At 43.0% G+C, this 17,042-nt stretch overlaps 1 protein-coding gene across 1 annotated transcript in view; it reads right to left on the minus strand.

Moving 5' to 3' along the window:
* Positions 1–15,945, minus strand: part of LOC306941238 (serine/threonine-protein kinase D3-like) — a 72,764-nt gene extending 56,819 nt beyond the window's left edge. The window contains exon 1 of the mRNA XM_079526579.1: positions 14,969–15,945. Within this exon, the coding sequence (XP_079382705.1) occupies positions 14,969–15,289 (321 nt within the window). The 5' untranslated portion in view covers positions 15,290–15,945. The remainder of the gene's footprint in view (positions 1–14,968) is intronic.
* Positions 15,946–17,042: the final 1,097 nt, after the last annotated feature.

Below are 17,042 nucleotides of genomic sequence, written 5' to 3' on the forward strand. Positions count from 1 at the left end.
ACCCAGTGCATCTACTCAGCTACTGTGCTGCAAGGTAACCCAGTGCATCTACTCAACTACTGTGCTGCAAGGTAACCCAGTGCATCTACTCAACTACTGTGCTGCAAGGTAACCCAGTGCATCTACTCAGCTACCGCTACTCAGGGACGTGCACACATAGACATGAAAGGGGGCTTCAGCCCCTGCCCTTTTACCCATCCGTAAAACAACTGCCTTTTCCAGACCCCGAATGCAGCATTTTCTATGGTGAAGGAAATGCAAAATCCACTCCTTTCCATGCCATACCGGAAGGCAGCATTCAGGAGAATTGCTTCTCCTGAATGCGTCTCCTGAACTTGGAACGCAGAATTATTCATTGAACAAATTTGTTTCTAAATCCATGTTGTTACACTGCATCTCCAGTAGATAGAGTGCTGGGTTGCCCCCCGAAAATAGCTGATCTACAAGCTCTCAGCGCGTTGAGAGCTTGTATATCTGCTATTTTCGCTATTCTCGTCCAAAAGTGCCCTCTTACAGGATTTCAGCCCCTGATTTCACTCTACAATGTGAGGTACTTTTACTACTTCACTAGTATTTCCATTTTTCAACGCTTAAATACTTTGACCCCACTACATCACAGAGGCAAACATTGTCCTTTTTTTTGTTTTTACTCCACTACAGTTGTTTGAAAACGGTAGTACTTTGCAGATTTAGATAGTTATTACAAAGTATACATTAACCACTTAAGCCCTATTTTATACTTTGGCTATTTGAGAATAGCTAATATACAAGCTCACAATGTGGTCACGATGCGACGCGTTGTGAACTTGTAGATCGGCTATTATCAATTACTTTTCAGGATTAAAATTCAAAAACGTCAAAAGTAGCAGTTCTACAAGCACGAAGGCACATCTGCTACTTTTGATGCTTTTGTGTGACGTTGTATTGTGATTTTCTTTTATTTTCGTAATTTACGAAAAAACACAAAAAGGGAGAATATTGAGATAAGATGTTTCTGCCGGACAACAACGATATATTGACGGCAATACTTCTGTACTTTTTTACTCAAGTAAAAAATAGAGCACTTCTTCCACCACTGGATAACATCATGGCAATAGCACTGATTCCACTTCCTGGTCCTCCATCAATAGAGAGTGACCGGTACGGTCAGGTGTGAGTGTGTGTGTGTGTGTGTGTGATGACTGACATCCGCCTTGATTGTTCAAATGAAACCATACATTTACATTAGATATACACTTCGGGTGTTGGGCTGGGCTGACAGCCAATACGATCTGACCCATCATTATACCAGTCTCTCACGCACGCACGCACGCACGCACGCACGCACAGTAAATGGTGCATTCATATAGCGCCTTTATCCAAGGCGCTTTACAGAGATTGTGAATTACATTCACCCATTCACACACCGATGGCGGAGGAAACCTGTACATCGGGATGGATTAGGTGTTCAGTGTCTTGCTCAAGGACACTTCAACACTATGACTCTGGGGGAGCATCATAGCATCTGCTATTACAGGCGTTCTCAACCCGTGGGTTGAGAACCTCGGGGGGGTCGCCAAATTATTTTAGGGGGTCCCCAAATTATTTTCCAAAAAAAAAAAAGTTTTTCTTTTTTTTTTTTCACAATTTTTCAAAAATAGCAGACCTACAAGCTCGTAGCGCGCCACTCGGTGGCGCGCTATGAGCTTGTAGATCTGCTATTTTTCAATAGCTAAATTATAACAATGCTTAAAACACCAAAAGGGGTTCCCGCCCAAAATGGTTTAAGGTTATTGTAGCAGTCAATTTATATTGGGGGTCGGGAGGGGGCGGGGCGGGGGTCCCGAGACATTGCCAAAGCATTTCCGGGGGTCCCCGGCCAAAAACGTTGAGAACCCCTGTGCTATTACATAATACATAGCAGTACAAAGCATCACATATCAAAAACATTTTTCTTTCTTTTTTTTAAATGATCAAAAATAGCAGATGTACAAGCTCGCAGCACGGCACGATGTGACGCGCTGTGCACTTGTAGATCTGCTATTTTGGAATAACCAACGTATTTAATGGATAAAGTGGTTTAAATTGTTGTGATGCATTGTACTCAGAGACAAAACAGAGACTCCTGCTTTTCAATGCTGAGCCCTCTCCTCAGACCCTCAACACCCACTCACTCACACCGGCACACGTGCAAAACACTCACATGAAACAACAAAAAAGATCCACTTTTTAAATATGACTAATCCCCCACAAAGGACAGTGTTCCACCTCCTCCTTTTACCCCCTTTAACCTCCAATTTCATTTAATTGATGCTTGCGGGTGGAAAAACCATGCATATGTACAACAAAACCTGTTACTTTTCAGAATACAAACAAAGCAAAATCAAATAGCAAAAAATAGCAGAACTATACAAGCTCAAAAAGCATCACATTATTTGCAACACAAAACCTGTGAGCTTGTAAGATTGGCTATTTTTCTGCACTTTAGATTAGAAAAGTGAAAGTGTTGAAGTGTGTGTGTGTGTGTGTGTGCGAGAGAGAGAGAGAGTGTGTGTGTGTGTGTGTGTGTGTGTGTGTGTGTGTGTGTGTGTGTGTGTGTGTGTGTGTGTGTGTGTGTGTGTGTGTGTGTGTGTGTGTGTGTGTGTGTGTGTGTGTGTGTGTGGGGGTTATAAATATTGAGCCAAAGCATTAACAAGAGCGAGCTTGTGTGACTATAATGCAAATACATTGGATCCATTGGAAAATGTTTATTCATTAATTTCATTTTTTTCCCAGCTTATGTTCAGTCAATGAAATGTGCAATGTCTCTGAAACAGTGTTCAAAGTAGTATATGTTATTTTAAATGTCAGTTTTTTATCAGAACCCCAGTAGTCATTTTTGTTTATGTTTGTTTATGCCTATAAGAGTGCATGAAAGGCACCTTCATTTTGGTAATGTATAGATGCAAGGGTCATGACTGTAATTTTCAAGAGTTTTAACTTGCCATAAGCTATAGCATAATAATATAGTATAATATGACTGTGTCATTTATTGTTTTTCTTTGAGTGGCGCTAGCCCCTCCAATACATATAGCCTTTGAAGATTACGACATATGGCAGCCAAGTCTATTGTTTAGAGAACTTCTGACTTAAACATGTTTACCAGCCAAGTCTATGGACTTTAATGTTTTTAGGGCACTAAATGACAACATAAGAGACGTCATGTGGCGGATATAAATACATATTGTAAATAATTTTGTTTCGTACGAGAAACAAGCCAGGATGTAGCAGCCAAGTCTATGGACACCCGTAACGTACAAAAGCAAAAATAAAGGCGCCCCTCACTTCACACAAGTGTGTTTTGTTTTTTTTTCCTGAAAAGTAGCGGTTTTGGACATACAAGGTTTCCGCCCGGCGACAGCGATGATGATGCAACTATAATCCCCCATCAGCCTTTGTTCCTGTTGAATAATCCTTGAGCAGACATGGACTACTTTCGTTAGCACGAGCAATGAAATCCTTTTAAAAATCAATCAAATCGTTCAATCGTTACTTTTGGGTCAATTTGTTAATTTCTTTATTCCGTAGCTGTGGAATAAACGGGATGAAGACCCACCCTGCTTTGTGTCAGGGCCAAAATCACCCTGGCGGAGATTATTTCTCAACCATGAGCGGTTTCCTGTTGATTATCCCTTGCATATCATACCTACCAACTACCGTCAATACAGTATGTACAGCCAAAAATGTCCCCAACTTATGTTGTCACTAACTGTGCATTCTGCTAGTCACCTTTCCAGAACCTCATCTGAAGTCATTTCCATGTATTTAGGAGAGACATGCTGGTCCCAGACCTGACCATTGTGATTCAGCGCTCCTGACATCCGCCATTTTTTTGTGCATCGCCCTGGGCTGACTTTTGTCACGTGACAACCCGGTAAATTACTACAACCACGAGAAGTCCATGTTCACATTGTGTCAGCTAAGCTGTTTTTGCTTAATAATAAGCAGTGAGCAGTAGGGTTGGGCTCTTTTAGGACTTTAATGATTCCGGTTCCTTAACGAGTCCCTCTTAACGTTCCATCCCTTAACGGTTCCATCCCTTTAACGGTTCCTATAGAGGGTTCCAAATGGATCATTACATGTCTCTAACTCGGAGAGTGTACAAATGGTTTTGTGCACTCTCTGAGTTATGGTGGTCCTTGAAATTACAAAGTTTGAGAACCACCGGTATTGTAATTGTATAGCAGACACGAAGTCCACATTAGAAGCTCCGACAGTTTGATCAAAACCGGTTCCAGAAACGGTTCCAAATGTGACGGAACCGATTCCGGTTCCTCAATGTTGGATCCGGTTCCTCCGGTTCCGGATCCCACACCCTAGTGCAGGGGTTCTCAACCTGTGGGTCGGGACCCCCAGGGGGGTCCCCACATATTTTTTGGGTGGTACCCCAGATGACAGTGAAGTGACCATTTAAGAACTTTTAAGACCTTTTTAATACCTAAAAAAAAAGAGGTCTGCTGTTTTCACTTTTATATATTATATTTTAAAAAATGGAATACCTCAACTCCTACAATTCCAAGTGCTGTCCCCAGTTCAAATATGATTGTTTGGGGGGTCCCAGCCTGAAAAGGCTGGGAGCACCTCAGTGGTTGATAGCTTCAAACGGTGCGGACGTCATGCTGTGTGTGAGCGCTGCAGGACATGATATTCAAAGGGCTCCTCTCAGCTCAAAAAGGCGTGCTCTCTTCTCTGTGGACATTTTAAAGTGTGACCTCATTTGAAAACATCCAGCCCAAAGTATGAATTCAGCGGATTCAGCAGCCCTCTAATTTTGCTCTGCGGAGACAAACACTGGGAAACGCCTCCCGGTGTGTCTCGCAGTGTTCACACATCTGCACGGAAACAAATGCTGCCTATTGCTTGTGAGTTAATGTCTGGGCTGAAAGAGACCATGTGTGAACACGCCCTGGCCGTGGTTGCTTGCTGTAATCATGTAAACGCAAACTCCACATAATTATGTTTCAGACCTTTTTGAAAGATTTAACTTCAATTTAATAATGGAAGTCGGTGGGTCTCTGATAGGGCTGAATCCTTGCCCACATTTGGAGTCATAAATCATAGATACTGTATGTTGGCCTGGGCGGCTACTGTAGCGGTCCGGGCACCTAGGCTGCTAGTGCCTGAAAGCCTGACAGCGCGTTGCGGGTTCAATTACCGATCTCTGTGCTGCGTGACACACCCCATCTCTCTCTCCCCATTCCCTACTTCCTATACTATTCACTAACATAAATCATAGACGTGCAGATCAGTGGTTCTCAAAGTGGGGTTTGGGGACCCGGAGGGGTCCTTGGGGGGGTTCCAGAGGGTCCCCAGCAAAAGGTGTTAACCCATTCAGGCCTGACGTCGAAATAAAAAAAACGTTCGCTCTGAAAGAATATATATTCAAAGATTTGTGCCGCATTTTTACGATTTTTCAAAAATAGCAGACCTACAAGTTCATAGCGCGCCACTCGGTGGCGCGCTATGAGCTTGTAGATCTGCTATTTTTCAATAGCTAAAGTATAACATAATGCTTAGTTAAAACACCAAAAGGGGTTCCCGCCCAAAATGGGTTAAAAGCTATAATATGACACAGATGCGTCCTCAGGTCTAAATGGGTTAATATAGCAACAAAATCAGTTTAACCACGTTTTAACTCTATGTGATATGCCATTTGAAAATAGCAGATTTACAAGCTCCCAGTGTGTTGTGAGCTTCTAGATCTGCTACTTAAAAAACATCTTGGAAGTAAAAAGTGTTGGAGTGGAGTATATTTTAACAACTCAAATCCTATGGGGGTCCCTGGCACAAGATCTTTTCAGATCAGGGTCTGTGGCCAAATGCATATTGTCTCTGTCGGCTGGAAACCTCATGTCCAAAACACTTTTCAGCAAATGTAGCATGTTTCAAGCTCGTGGATGTGCCACCTTTGATGGTTTTGTGTGATGCTGTAGTTAGTATGATCAAGTGGGGCGTTAATTTATGAAAGATAAGTTAGAATATGGAGATAAGACGTTTCTGCCCATGACAGCACATGAAAAGGTTTGAGAACCACTGTCAATGAATGGAAACAATTCTAGCAATTATGCAAAAGATAATTGTGATTATCTCAAATAATTGCAATCAGATGATGATGAAATAATTGTGACAGGCCATGGCCAGGTTTTCATGTCAAGAACCCCCACACTTAATATTTAATTTGTAATTTCAGTAGAGCCCCTTATTATTTGTTTCTACTTGTTTTCAAGGGGGTCCTTGTTGTATTTGTCTTCGAAACCCCACGTGAAAATATGTTGTGCCAAGGACCCCCTGTACCAGATTTGTGTTGTGGAGGAAATGTTTTAAAAATATTCCACATTTGTCACTGTTAAAAATTCCTACAGTAGGTTCTTTTGAAAATAGGAGATCTACAAGCAAGATCCGGCAGCGCTTGTGCTAAAGTGTGCCGTGGAAACAGCATACTGTGACAGAGCAGAGTCCTAACAAGGAGGTTGTTGTGCGGTGTCCACTACCGCCTGGGTACAGTACACATACATAATGTTATTTCAAATGAAATGGCTTCATACAGGATGTTGCCCAACTGTTTACTGCCCTTATCTCTGTGGAGAGGAGAGGAGGAGAGGAGAGGGGAGGAGAGGAGAAGAGGGAGATGGAGAGGAGAGGAGAGGAGAGAGAGGGAGAGAGAGCAGAGGAGAGGATAGGAGAGGGGGGGATAGCGGGAGAGGAGAGAGCGAATAGAAAGGGACAGTGATAGGAGAGATCGTCCGCTGCCATTGTTTGAGCACTTAAAGCAGATCCTGTTTACCTTACACGGTAATACAGGTGCATTATATGGTCCTGCGCTGTGTCTCCTGTCCACTGTTGCATTGAGAGGTTGCTCCCCACATTATACAACCTTTAGATGCTCTGGGTTCAGTCTCCGCTGTGCCTCCCCCTTACAGGCCTTTGTCCACACCAAGAACATACATTATGAACACAGTATTTGAATGATTGTTCTAAACCCAAGGGCATCGTTCTAGCCAAACGACAGAGCCGTTTATTGGGATAGAAATACTACCAGCCATTCAAGATCCGCCAGAATTTACAGAATGTCACGATGGTTCGAAACATCGTTATGGTTCATCGGTGTGGATGCTCACATCATTATATATTATATATACTAGAGAGATAGAGAGAGAGAGAGAGAGAGAGAGAGAGATACAGTATATACTGTATATAGATAGATAGAGATATCGGGACTCGTTATATATATCTGTAGCCTATATCGTCGCTGTCGGGCAGAAACCAGCTATCTCCATTTTTTAACTTATTTTATATAAATCAGTGATATTGAACACCCTTTACGTCTGTGTGTGGGTTCTACAAATATTGAACCAATGATATGTATTGAAAAGTGCTTTTTTTTAGCACTTCCAACTCCGTTGGATCCTCAAACCACCTAACTTGGCAGTTTTTTCCATGGTTGATTAGAATGATGAAGTCAGACGGACCAAACCTCCTAACTCCACTTGAGTCCAAGCGAGTATGTGGTGATAATATAAGGACACATTCAAATATCTGACAATGAATAAAGTATACCGACTTTGATGAGGCAGTATTGTGTTTTTCTAATGACATGATTTATTTTCTCATTTCCTGAAAAGTTAATATTTTGGACATAGCTGGTTTCTGCCCGACAGCAGAGATATATAATGTTAATGTATACATATGTACAGTATAGTATATATGTGACACCTGTGTGAAGTGAGGGGCACTCTTATCAGCATATACATACATCATCATAGATCATATCATATCATTGACATTCAGGTCAATCACAATGATACATCATCACATTCCGGCCACTCACAGTTGGCATCCTAACTTTTCTTTTTATCCTCAATTCCATGGCTCAGCCAATCAAATAATCGCTATGAGGTTACACACGCACACACATAAAGCTGGGCATAGGAGGGGATAGCCTCAAAAAACAAGCCCAGAGTGGCTTGTGATGGGCAGACATGGCAACATTGGTCAGGGGTGAGTGGGACCACGGGTCTGGGCAGGTCAGGACAGGGTGGGAGGACTTCCCCCCTGGCTTCCTGGACACCAGCAGGCAGCACCACCTCGTTTAGCACAGCTGCAGTGAGCGCCAGAAAGTCACACAGCTGAACCCCCTCACCACCATGACATCATACTACGGTGATTCTCCACCTGTGGGTCGAGGTCGCTTTCGGGGGCAGCTAGCCCCTCCTATGTCCAGCTTTTAGTGTGTGTGTGTAAACACAAACTTTATCCTAGCACAAACATTACTGTACATGCCATTGATAATGAATGGCCAGTTTTAAACATTAAAAAACGAATGATTGGCCAGAATGAGATGATGTACAGTATGATGACGTTTGATTATAAGAGCGCCCCTCACTTCACATGGGTGTGATTTTTTAACAAAGTAATATATTATTAAAAATGGCCAAACATTAGTCAAATTCTCAAATAAGATATTCAGAGGCCAAAAATAGCTGATCAGCTATTTTCACAATATTCATCTGGGTAAATGGTGCATTTATATAGCGCCTTTATCCAAGGCGTTTTACATAGATTGTGCATTACATTCACACACCAATGGCTGCAGAAACCATGCAAGGCACCAACCAGCACATCAGGAGCAATTAGGGGTTCAGTGTCTTGCTCAAGGACACTTCGACACTAACTCTGGGGGAGCCCGGGTTCGAAGTGGCAACCTTGCGTTTACCAGCCACTCTACCCCTGAGCCACCGCCACGTCTAACTAAATTGAATGCCTCAACTCCTACAATTCCAAGTGCTTGTTAGTTCAAATATGATTATTTTTGGTTGGTCGCGGCCTAAAAGGTTGAGAAACACTGTTACACCTGACCATTATTTGCCATGATGCAGAGGGGTTGAGAAAAGATAGAGAAGGCAGCACACAGTAATGTCCCTTCACAGTATTATTTGCTTCAGCAGGACACACACCCTGGTTGTCTGTCCTGCTGAAGCAAATAAAACCTTAACGAGAGTACTTCTTTTATTATGTCATTAACCGGGGTCCCCCAGGGGTCTATACTTTGCCCTTCGCCAACCATAGCCAATCTGCAAGCTCACTGTTGCAACGTGATGCGTTGTGAGCTTGTAGATAAGCCATTTTTGAGCTGTGATAGCCGCTCCCAAGAACAGCCGTGTGTGTATGTCTGTCTGTCTGTCTGTTTAAGCACGGAATGTAGCACGACCTATTGACCTCTGCAGATGCATACTCAGCTATTTGGGGTCACATACATGGACACACACACACACACACACACACACACACACACACACACACACACACACACACACACACACACACACACACACACACACACACACACACACACACACACACACACACACACACACACACACACACACACACACACACACACACACACACACACACACACACACACACACACACACACACACACACACACACACACACACACACACACACAGAGGCCAGGAAGGAGGGGTCATTACAACCCAAAAGGCACCAAAGATTATAGTTGCACCGCTCAGTTCGCACAGGTGAGATTTTTCCGAAAGTTTGGCTATTAGGCTTGAAGTGGTATGTAACATGGTCACATCACACAGGCATGGATGATGACTCTCATTCATACTGTAGGAGAGATCCACCATACATGTTGCAACATGGAGTCTGGTGACTGTTGCTACTACGACAACAACACTGTACTTTTGGTACAGTATCCTACTCCACCTAAACAATTATATCGTTGCTGTCGGGCAGAAACCTCTTATCTCAAAAGTAGCAGATCTACAAGTGCCGCATTTTGAGCTTGTATATCTGCAACTTTTGCTATTTTTGACATTGAATCCTGAAAAGTAACAGTTTTGGACAAATGAGGTTTCCACCCAACAGAGACGATAATGCTTAACCACTTAAGCTCCACTTTCAGTGTGATGCCGACGTGATGCTAGCGTAATGTCCTGTCTGACAACGACCATATTAACACATTCCAGACGTATAGGACGTCTGGAAACGTCATAGGGAATCCAATCGAGGGATGCATTGGACGTGTGTACACTGTACAGTACACGTCCTAGTGCATCCTCAATGATACTAGGCGAGAGAAGAATATTCTGAATTTTTTCCTTTTTTTTTTTCAGTCGGACTCTCGGCCACCGTACTTCGCGCTCATATTAGCATCCCGTTGACTTAGCTGTTAGCGCGGCAGAAAGAATGCCTCGTCTCTCCTAATCCAGGGCGCTCTCCGTGGTTTTGATCTGATGGATATACTAGCGCTTCATTTCTGCTCCTCATCCGCCTCTCGTTCAAAATATTAACGCTTTTTGGAGCTTCTAGCGATATAATAAAATCGAGATCAAGGTAAGCTAAGGGGGGGGGGGGGGGGGGGGTTTCAGAGTAAAAGCGGACATGTCTTTCCGGCACCCCAGAGCTCCTATTTTGAAGGAATCCCGGGAATGATTGTGTTAAAGCTTTTTAGAGATAATATACAGAGTGCAAGAAACCACCAAGGGTGTTCATGGTTCAGCTTTGAAACCACACCATTTTTCAGTGGAATCTTTAAGCAAAAGCTTCCAAGGCTCCGGCTCTTTCATTGTTCCCGTTTTACTGTAGCGACACAAGGACAGCAAGGCTGAAAGGGAGGAAGTGAAAAGAGCTGACAGAAGCACTGTGGCCCTGGCTGCCATACAGCGGACACAACAATGTCAAATATCACGTTTTTCTCTCTGTAGTAAGTACCGTAAGTAAGTAGCCTTGGGAACCAATGGTTGCCGAGCCATGTGGCATATAGAGCACAGGGGGCGCAGGAGGCTATCTCCTGTTTATGTAGTGTACGATGGCTTGATGAACAAGTATATCCCCCAGCCATGATTATCTATTATATTTTTTTTGTTGTCAAAGAATATTCCTCATATATTCATCGACACCACACCAGGAAGGCCACCCGACAAGCCCTTTTGATGTTGTTTTTTGCATTTCCGGCACATCATTTGTTTCCATTTTGTTTTATCATATGCTCTAAAGTACTATGCTAATGTAGAAGTAGACTAAACTGAAACTAATGATGTACAAGTACAGTACACCCCCTGGACATGACGCTAGTATCCCACCTTGACGTCGAGTGCCAAGCAGGGAGGCATTTGGTACCACTTTTATAGTCTTTCACAGTCAAAATGTTGGGGCTGAAGGATATCTACAGGACCAGTGGTGGACAGTAACAAAGAAAGTACATTTACTTGGGCACGCTGGCCAAGTGGTCCAGGCGCATGCCACATATAGGCTTTGGCCTGACAACACGCTGCGTGTTCGAGTCCAGTTCATAACGTCCTTTTTGCTGTATGTAAAAAAGTTATTATGAATTAGCCAATACATTTATTAGATCAGCTTTTTTCACTAGTTTTACAGCAACTAGAATGACAGCAATTTCAATATAGCAATGCAAAAAGAAAATGTATTTTATAATAATATAAGCATTGACTTTTGAATAGTTACTTAAGTACGATTTTTTCTAGGGGCGCCAGCCCCTCCTCCTATGCCTAGCTTTCCGGGTACAAACATTGACAAGATAAAAGTGAAGACGGAAAAGTGAAGACGCAAATTGTGACTGGGCAGAATGAGATGATGTATGATGATAAGAGCGCCCTCACTTTTTTTAACCCATTTAGACCTGAGGACGCATCTGTGTCATATTATAGCTTTTAAAGCAAGTACTCCAGTACAGTATGTTTCACTTGTAGTGGAGTAATGTTTGACCAGGATGACTCACATACTGTGGTTGAGTACTTTCGGTGCACCACTAGCCAGGACACATATACTAACCCTAACCCTAACCCAGGGGTCTTACAGTATATGACCTTTGACCCTGCAGCTAAAGGGCAGAGTCAATGTAAACATTAGATAACCATCACCGTCTCCCGACCACCCTATTCAATGCATTCCTACCCCAAAGAAACTGCAACACACACACACACACACACACACAAACATGCACACACACGCACGCACGCAGACGCACACACACACACACACACACACACACACACACACACACACACACACACACACACACACACACACACACACACACACACACACACACACACACACACACACACACACACACACACACACACACACACACACACACACACACACACACACACACACAATGATGCTCACAATAATGAGCATCCTGTCCCTAGATAACCTCCAAGATAAAAAAAAATCACCTTATCTAAACTCCTCACTAAAAGTTTGGAAACTTAACGTTGGTTGATTATTTCTCCCCTTTAATAATAGAGGGTATGCACGTGACATCATCATCATACCCGGAGGTTATGCGGGAACACCTTACTGAGTGTCCAAAAACGACTTTTCTGGCCTTGACAGCCCATACATCCAAACAGAAAAGTCCTATCTGATTGCATTAAACAACGTTAAACGACATTAAACTCACTTTGCCACTCGATTTCCCATTCACTTTATGCATGCGCATATCCTCTATACCGGTATTGGTATTGTATGTTATATTATTTTATATCCTCTATACCGGTATTGGTATTGTATGTTATATTATTTTATATCCTCTATACCGGTATTGGTATTGTATGTTATATTATTTTATATCCTCTATACCGGTATTGGTATTGTATGTTATATTATTATATATCCTCTATACCGGTATTGGTATTGTATGTTATATTATTTTATATCCTCTATACCGGTATTGGTATTGTATGTTATATTATTTTTTATCGTTGATTAGTCACCTTTACAACGAGGTACAGCTTGTAAGGGCCAGGCATTCGTGGAATGAGCAACACAGCTAAACGTGTGTGTAGAACCCCTAAAATATTTGCCAAAATGGCAAATAGATGGGATTCACCCTTGCTTTGAGTTGCTTAGTGGATTGGAGGATTGCTCTCTCCCACAGTAATAAGGAAAACACATATTGGCCATTTTTACACATTATTAATAGTAGGCAACACAACCTTCGCATGGTATGGGCTATGGGGTGTTATCGCTCTCTCAGGCAAAACAGAACTTGGCATCATTGAAGGCAATCTCAATACAGTGAGATATTGGGATGAGATTCTGGAGCCAGTGGCAATCCCATATCTATAGAATCTGGGACCTAACACCATGACAACGCTCGCCCCCACAGAGCCAAGATCATCACAGATAAGAGTACCTCCAGAATTTGGGAGTGGAGAGGATGGAATGGCCTGCCGTGAGTCCAAACATCAACCCAATTGAACACTTTTTGGATCAGCCTGGACATGCTGTACGTGCTAGAGTGACCAACAGCGACCAACAGAACCAAGTTCAGCTGACTTGCAACAAATCCTGATTGAGGAATGGGATGCCATCCCCCAGCAAAATGTTAGAATATGGAGATAAGAGGTTTCTGCCCGACAACGGTATATACACAGTCAGTTCTCAATTTAACTACTTTTTAATCTATAAAACGATCGATAAATGGGGTTCTGTGGCCAAATTAAATAAATATGAATTTGGCCCGGGCCGGCCTAGCGGTCTGGGCACCTAGGCTGCTAATCCAGCTTGACAGTGTGTCACGGGTTCGACTCCCGATTCGATGACCTTTGCCGCGTGTCACTCCCCATCTCTCTCCCCGCATTTCCTGTCAGCTTACTGTACACTATCGAATAAAGGCCCAAAGAATATCTTTACAAATATAATATTACATATTAATTTGGGGGTCCTCGACATGAAAACGTCAACATGTTGACAGAACAGCAGGGTAAAATAGGGATCAGCACAACATCTTTGTTTCCTGATCTGCATCACCACGCTCTGCAAAGACGTTGCAATGTGCATGGAACTGCCTGCCTGTGACCAAGTGCATGGTGTGTGCACAACACACACACAGGTGCCAAAGAACTGTACATGCACAGAGAAACAGGAGGCGATGCACAAGATAACGCATGTTAAAAAACAACCACAACTAGTACGGAACATGCGCCTTCTGTCTTTGGGAAACAAACCCACAACCTGCTCTAACTTCTAGATTTCACACAAAACACCTTCTCATCATCTCATAACAACGAGATATACAAATGAATAACGCAAACTCGCAAACATCATCAGATCTACAAGATCTACAAGCTCATCGCTACGAGCTTGTAGATCTGCTTTTTTATCGTGAAAATGTGGTGCAAATCTTTGAATATATATTCTTTCAGAGCGAATGTTTTTAACTCAAATCTTTGCTTCTGGGGGGTCCCTGGAACAACATATATTCAGATGAGGGTCTGCGGCCAATTACAGATATTATTGGGTGTCCTTGACATGAAAATGTTTGAGAACGAAACATGAGGTTTTTCAGAAAACTGTAGAATCGTCCTCAGGTCTAAATGGGTTAACAAATTCAAATATCACAACATTTGATACTAAATACCTCGATATTGATATTGTGACTATAACATAACTTTAGCATAGCATTTAAATTCTTCAAAAATAATTCCCGATCTACAAGCTTAGATAGGCCCTATTGGTTATTTTTTAACATTTTCAAAACATTTTAAATGCATAAAATAGGGCTTAAATGACTATATTCAGATTCAGATACCTTGATTAGCTCCATTGTGTGTACACACAGGAATTTGTTTCTGCATTATCGTGTGTGCATTCACTCACACATAACCAGGAAAACACAACATACATGCCGCATCACAAAATTGTGATATCCAAGATCTCAGACGATACCTAGTCTGTCGGGTGGGAACCTCATAAATAACAAAATATTTCACAATATTATTCCATTCAGTGAATAGCATCACTGTGCATAATTGAGCCTGAGACTCTGCATCCTATCACAAGCACAAACACACACACACACACACACACACACACACACACACACACACACACACACACACACACACACACACACACACACAAGACACTATTGCAAAATGTTTTTTTTTACCTTCTGATCCACGATGGAACAAACAAGCTCTTTCACCGCTGAGAGGGAGAGGTCACTGGGGTCCAGGCTCACCGCCTCCCGGGTCAGCCCGATCTGCAGCAGGAAGGAGACCCCGTGGAAGGACCCCCTGGAGGAGCCGGTGGGGCTGGGCGCCACGGCACTGTGGCCGCCGTTGGACAGCCGGCCGTAGAGCGCCATGGCGGTGGTGGGGGGGCTGGGTGACGGCGAGGGGGTGGGCGGGGCAGGGGGCGTGGGGTTCAGCGGCACGGGGAAAGGCCGAAGCAGCGGCGTGGGCGGAGGCGAACTGTTGCAGGCCGCCATGGTTGGCTCGATCACTGTTAACGTGTTCTGTGGCTCAGAGAGCTTCTACCTGAAGACCAAAAACAAATGCTTAATATCTATCTCCCCTTGGCCACAAAAGGTGTTTCCCCTTTCAGGCTGGCGGATACAATCTTTGGCTTTAGTGTCCCCTTTACTCGCAGAAGACCCGGGTTCGAATCCCGGGCGTTACATTTGGTGCCGTGACCCGCATCGTCAGGTTTGGAGGTCAAAGGGTGGAGTGAGTGTAGCAGCAGAGTGGCTCAGAGCCTTTACCTGAAGACCTAAAAGTCTGATATCTCCCCTTGAAGAGGATGTTTGGCAGTAGTGTCCCTTATCCCGCGTAACATCCAAAAAACGTCAGATTATTCCAACAGGCGACTGTCAAAGGTTCAGCACGGGACGCGCTGATGAGCCACGAACGGCGTGAATGTTTCGGGACATCCTTTTATTCACGCGTTCACCTGTTGATATGTTACTGAACTGAACATCTTGAATGCATCCGCCTCAGTCTTCCTCATATGAATGTGTTTCTTGGGACAATATGGCTGAATCAGAAATGCTGGTTGGAATCCAAAAACGGTCTATTCTGCTTTGTCTTTGGACATCAGAGAGTAAACAGTGATGAGTAGCCCATCAGTTAGCCGTTAATATTGTCACCGACAGCATCTGTTGAGGAGAAAAAACAAACCAGAGTTGAAGACATTATGAACATGCCCATGATGTGTGTATGTGTGTGTGTGTGTGTGTGTGTGTGTGTGTGTGTGTGTGTGTGTGTGTGTGTGTGTGTGTGTGTGTGTGTGTGTGTGTGTGTGTGTGTGTGTGTGTGTGTGTGTGTGTGTGTGTGTGCGTACCTGAATTGTTATACTTATGAGGGCCAAATGTCCCCACAAGTATGGTATAATTGAGAAATAGACATTGTGAGGACAATTTTCACTGTCCACACAAGAACCATGTTGTTGTATGGTTAAAAAAAAGGAAAAAAAGTATGCTTACAATTAGGATGGGGTTGGGGTTAGTATGGTTAGTATTAAGCGTTTAGCGGTTAGGGTGCTTTGTGCTTGATTAAAACTTAGTTGCGCACCTGTGTCTTGCACCGTAAATAGCCGATCTAAAAGCTCACAATGTGACCAATGCGACATGTTGTGAGCTATGTAGATCAGCTATTTTCAGCGTAAGGTTAGGGTTAAAAACTAGGGTTAGAAAAACAAATGTGAGTGTCTTCATATTGTGCCACTGTAATCGTTTTAGCTCCAAAGGATATGCAGTGACCTACTACTCTTTCTAAACCTCTGTACTTACATTGTTTCTGCGTTGCTACGACAATTATTTGATTGAGAACTTTTACAATTTTTCACAACAACTTGTTTTAGCAACAAAAACTCTTCAGTTATACCCAATTTGTTCTGTTTAATTATGAAAGACAGCAACAACAGGCTGCCTATTCAGTGTGTGGGATATACTGTATATGAGCATTGATTGGTCCATGGCCCCCAGCGTGTTCTAACTTCTAATGCACTGACGATAACCTTTATTTATTATTTTATTTGTTTCTTTGATAGGGACAAAGCACCTTCATGAACTACGGGTGCAACAGTTCATCAAACTCAGGGGTCGTCAATATTGAATATGTCTGTACACGGACAAATGTGTCCGTGGCAAAGACTTGGTCTTGTCCGTGGCAAACGTTTGATTTTATTTTTTACATACCATTATAATGTTCTTATTTTGATCATAAGACCCAATTACTGGAGGT

Source organism: Electrona antarctica (assembly GCF_951216825.1).
Source record: "Electrona antarctica genome assembly, chromosome: 17".
NCBI lineage: Eukaryota > Metazoa > Chordata > Actinopteri > Myctophiformes > Myctophidae > Electrona > Electrona antarctica.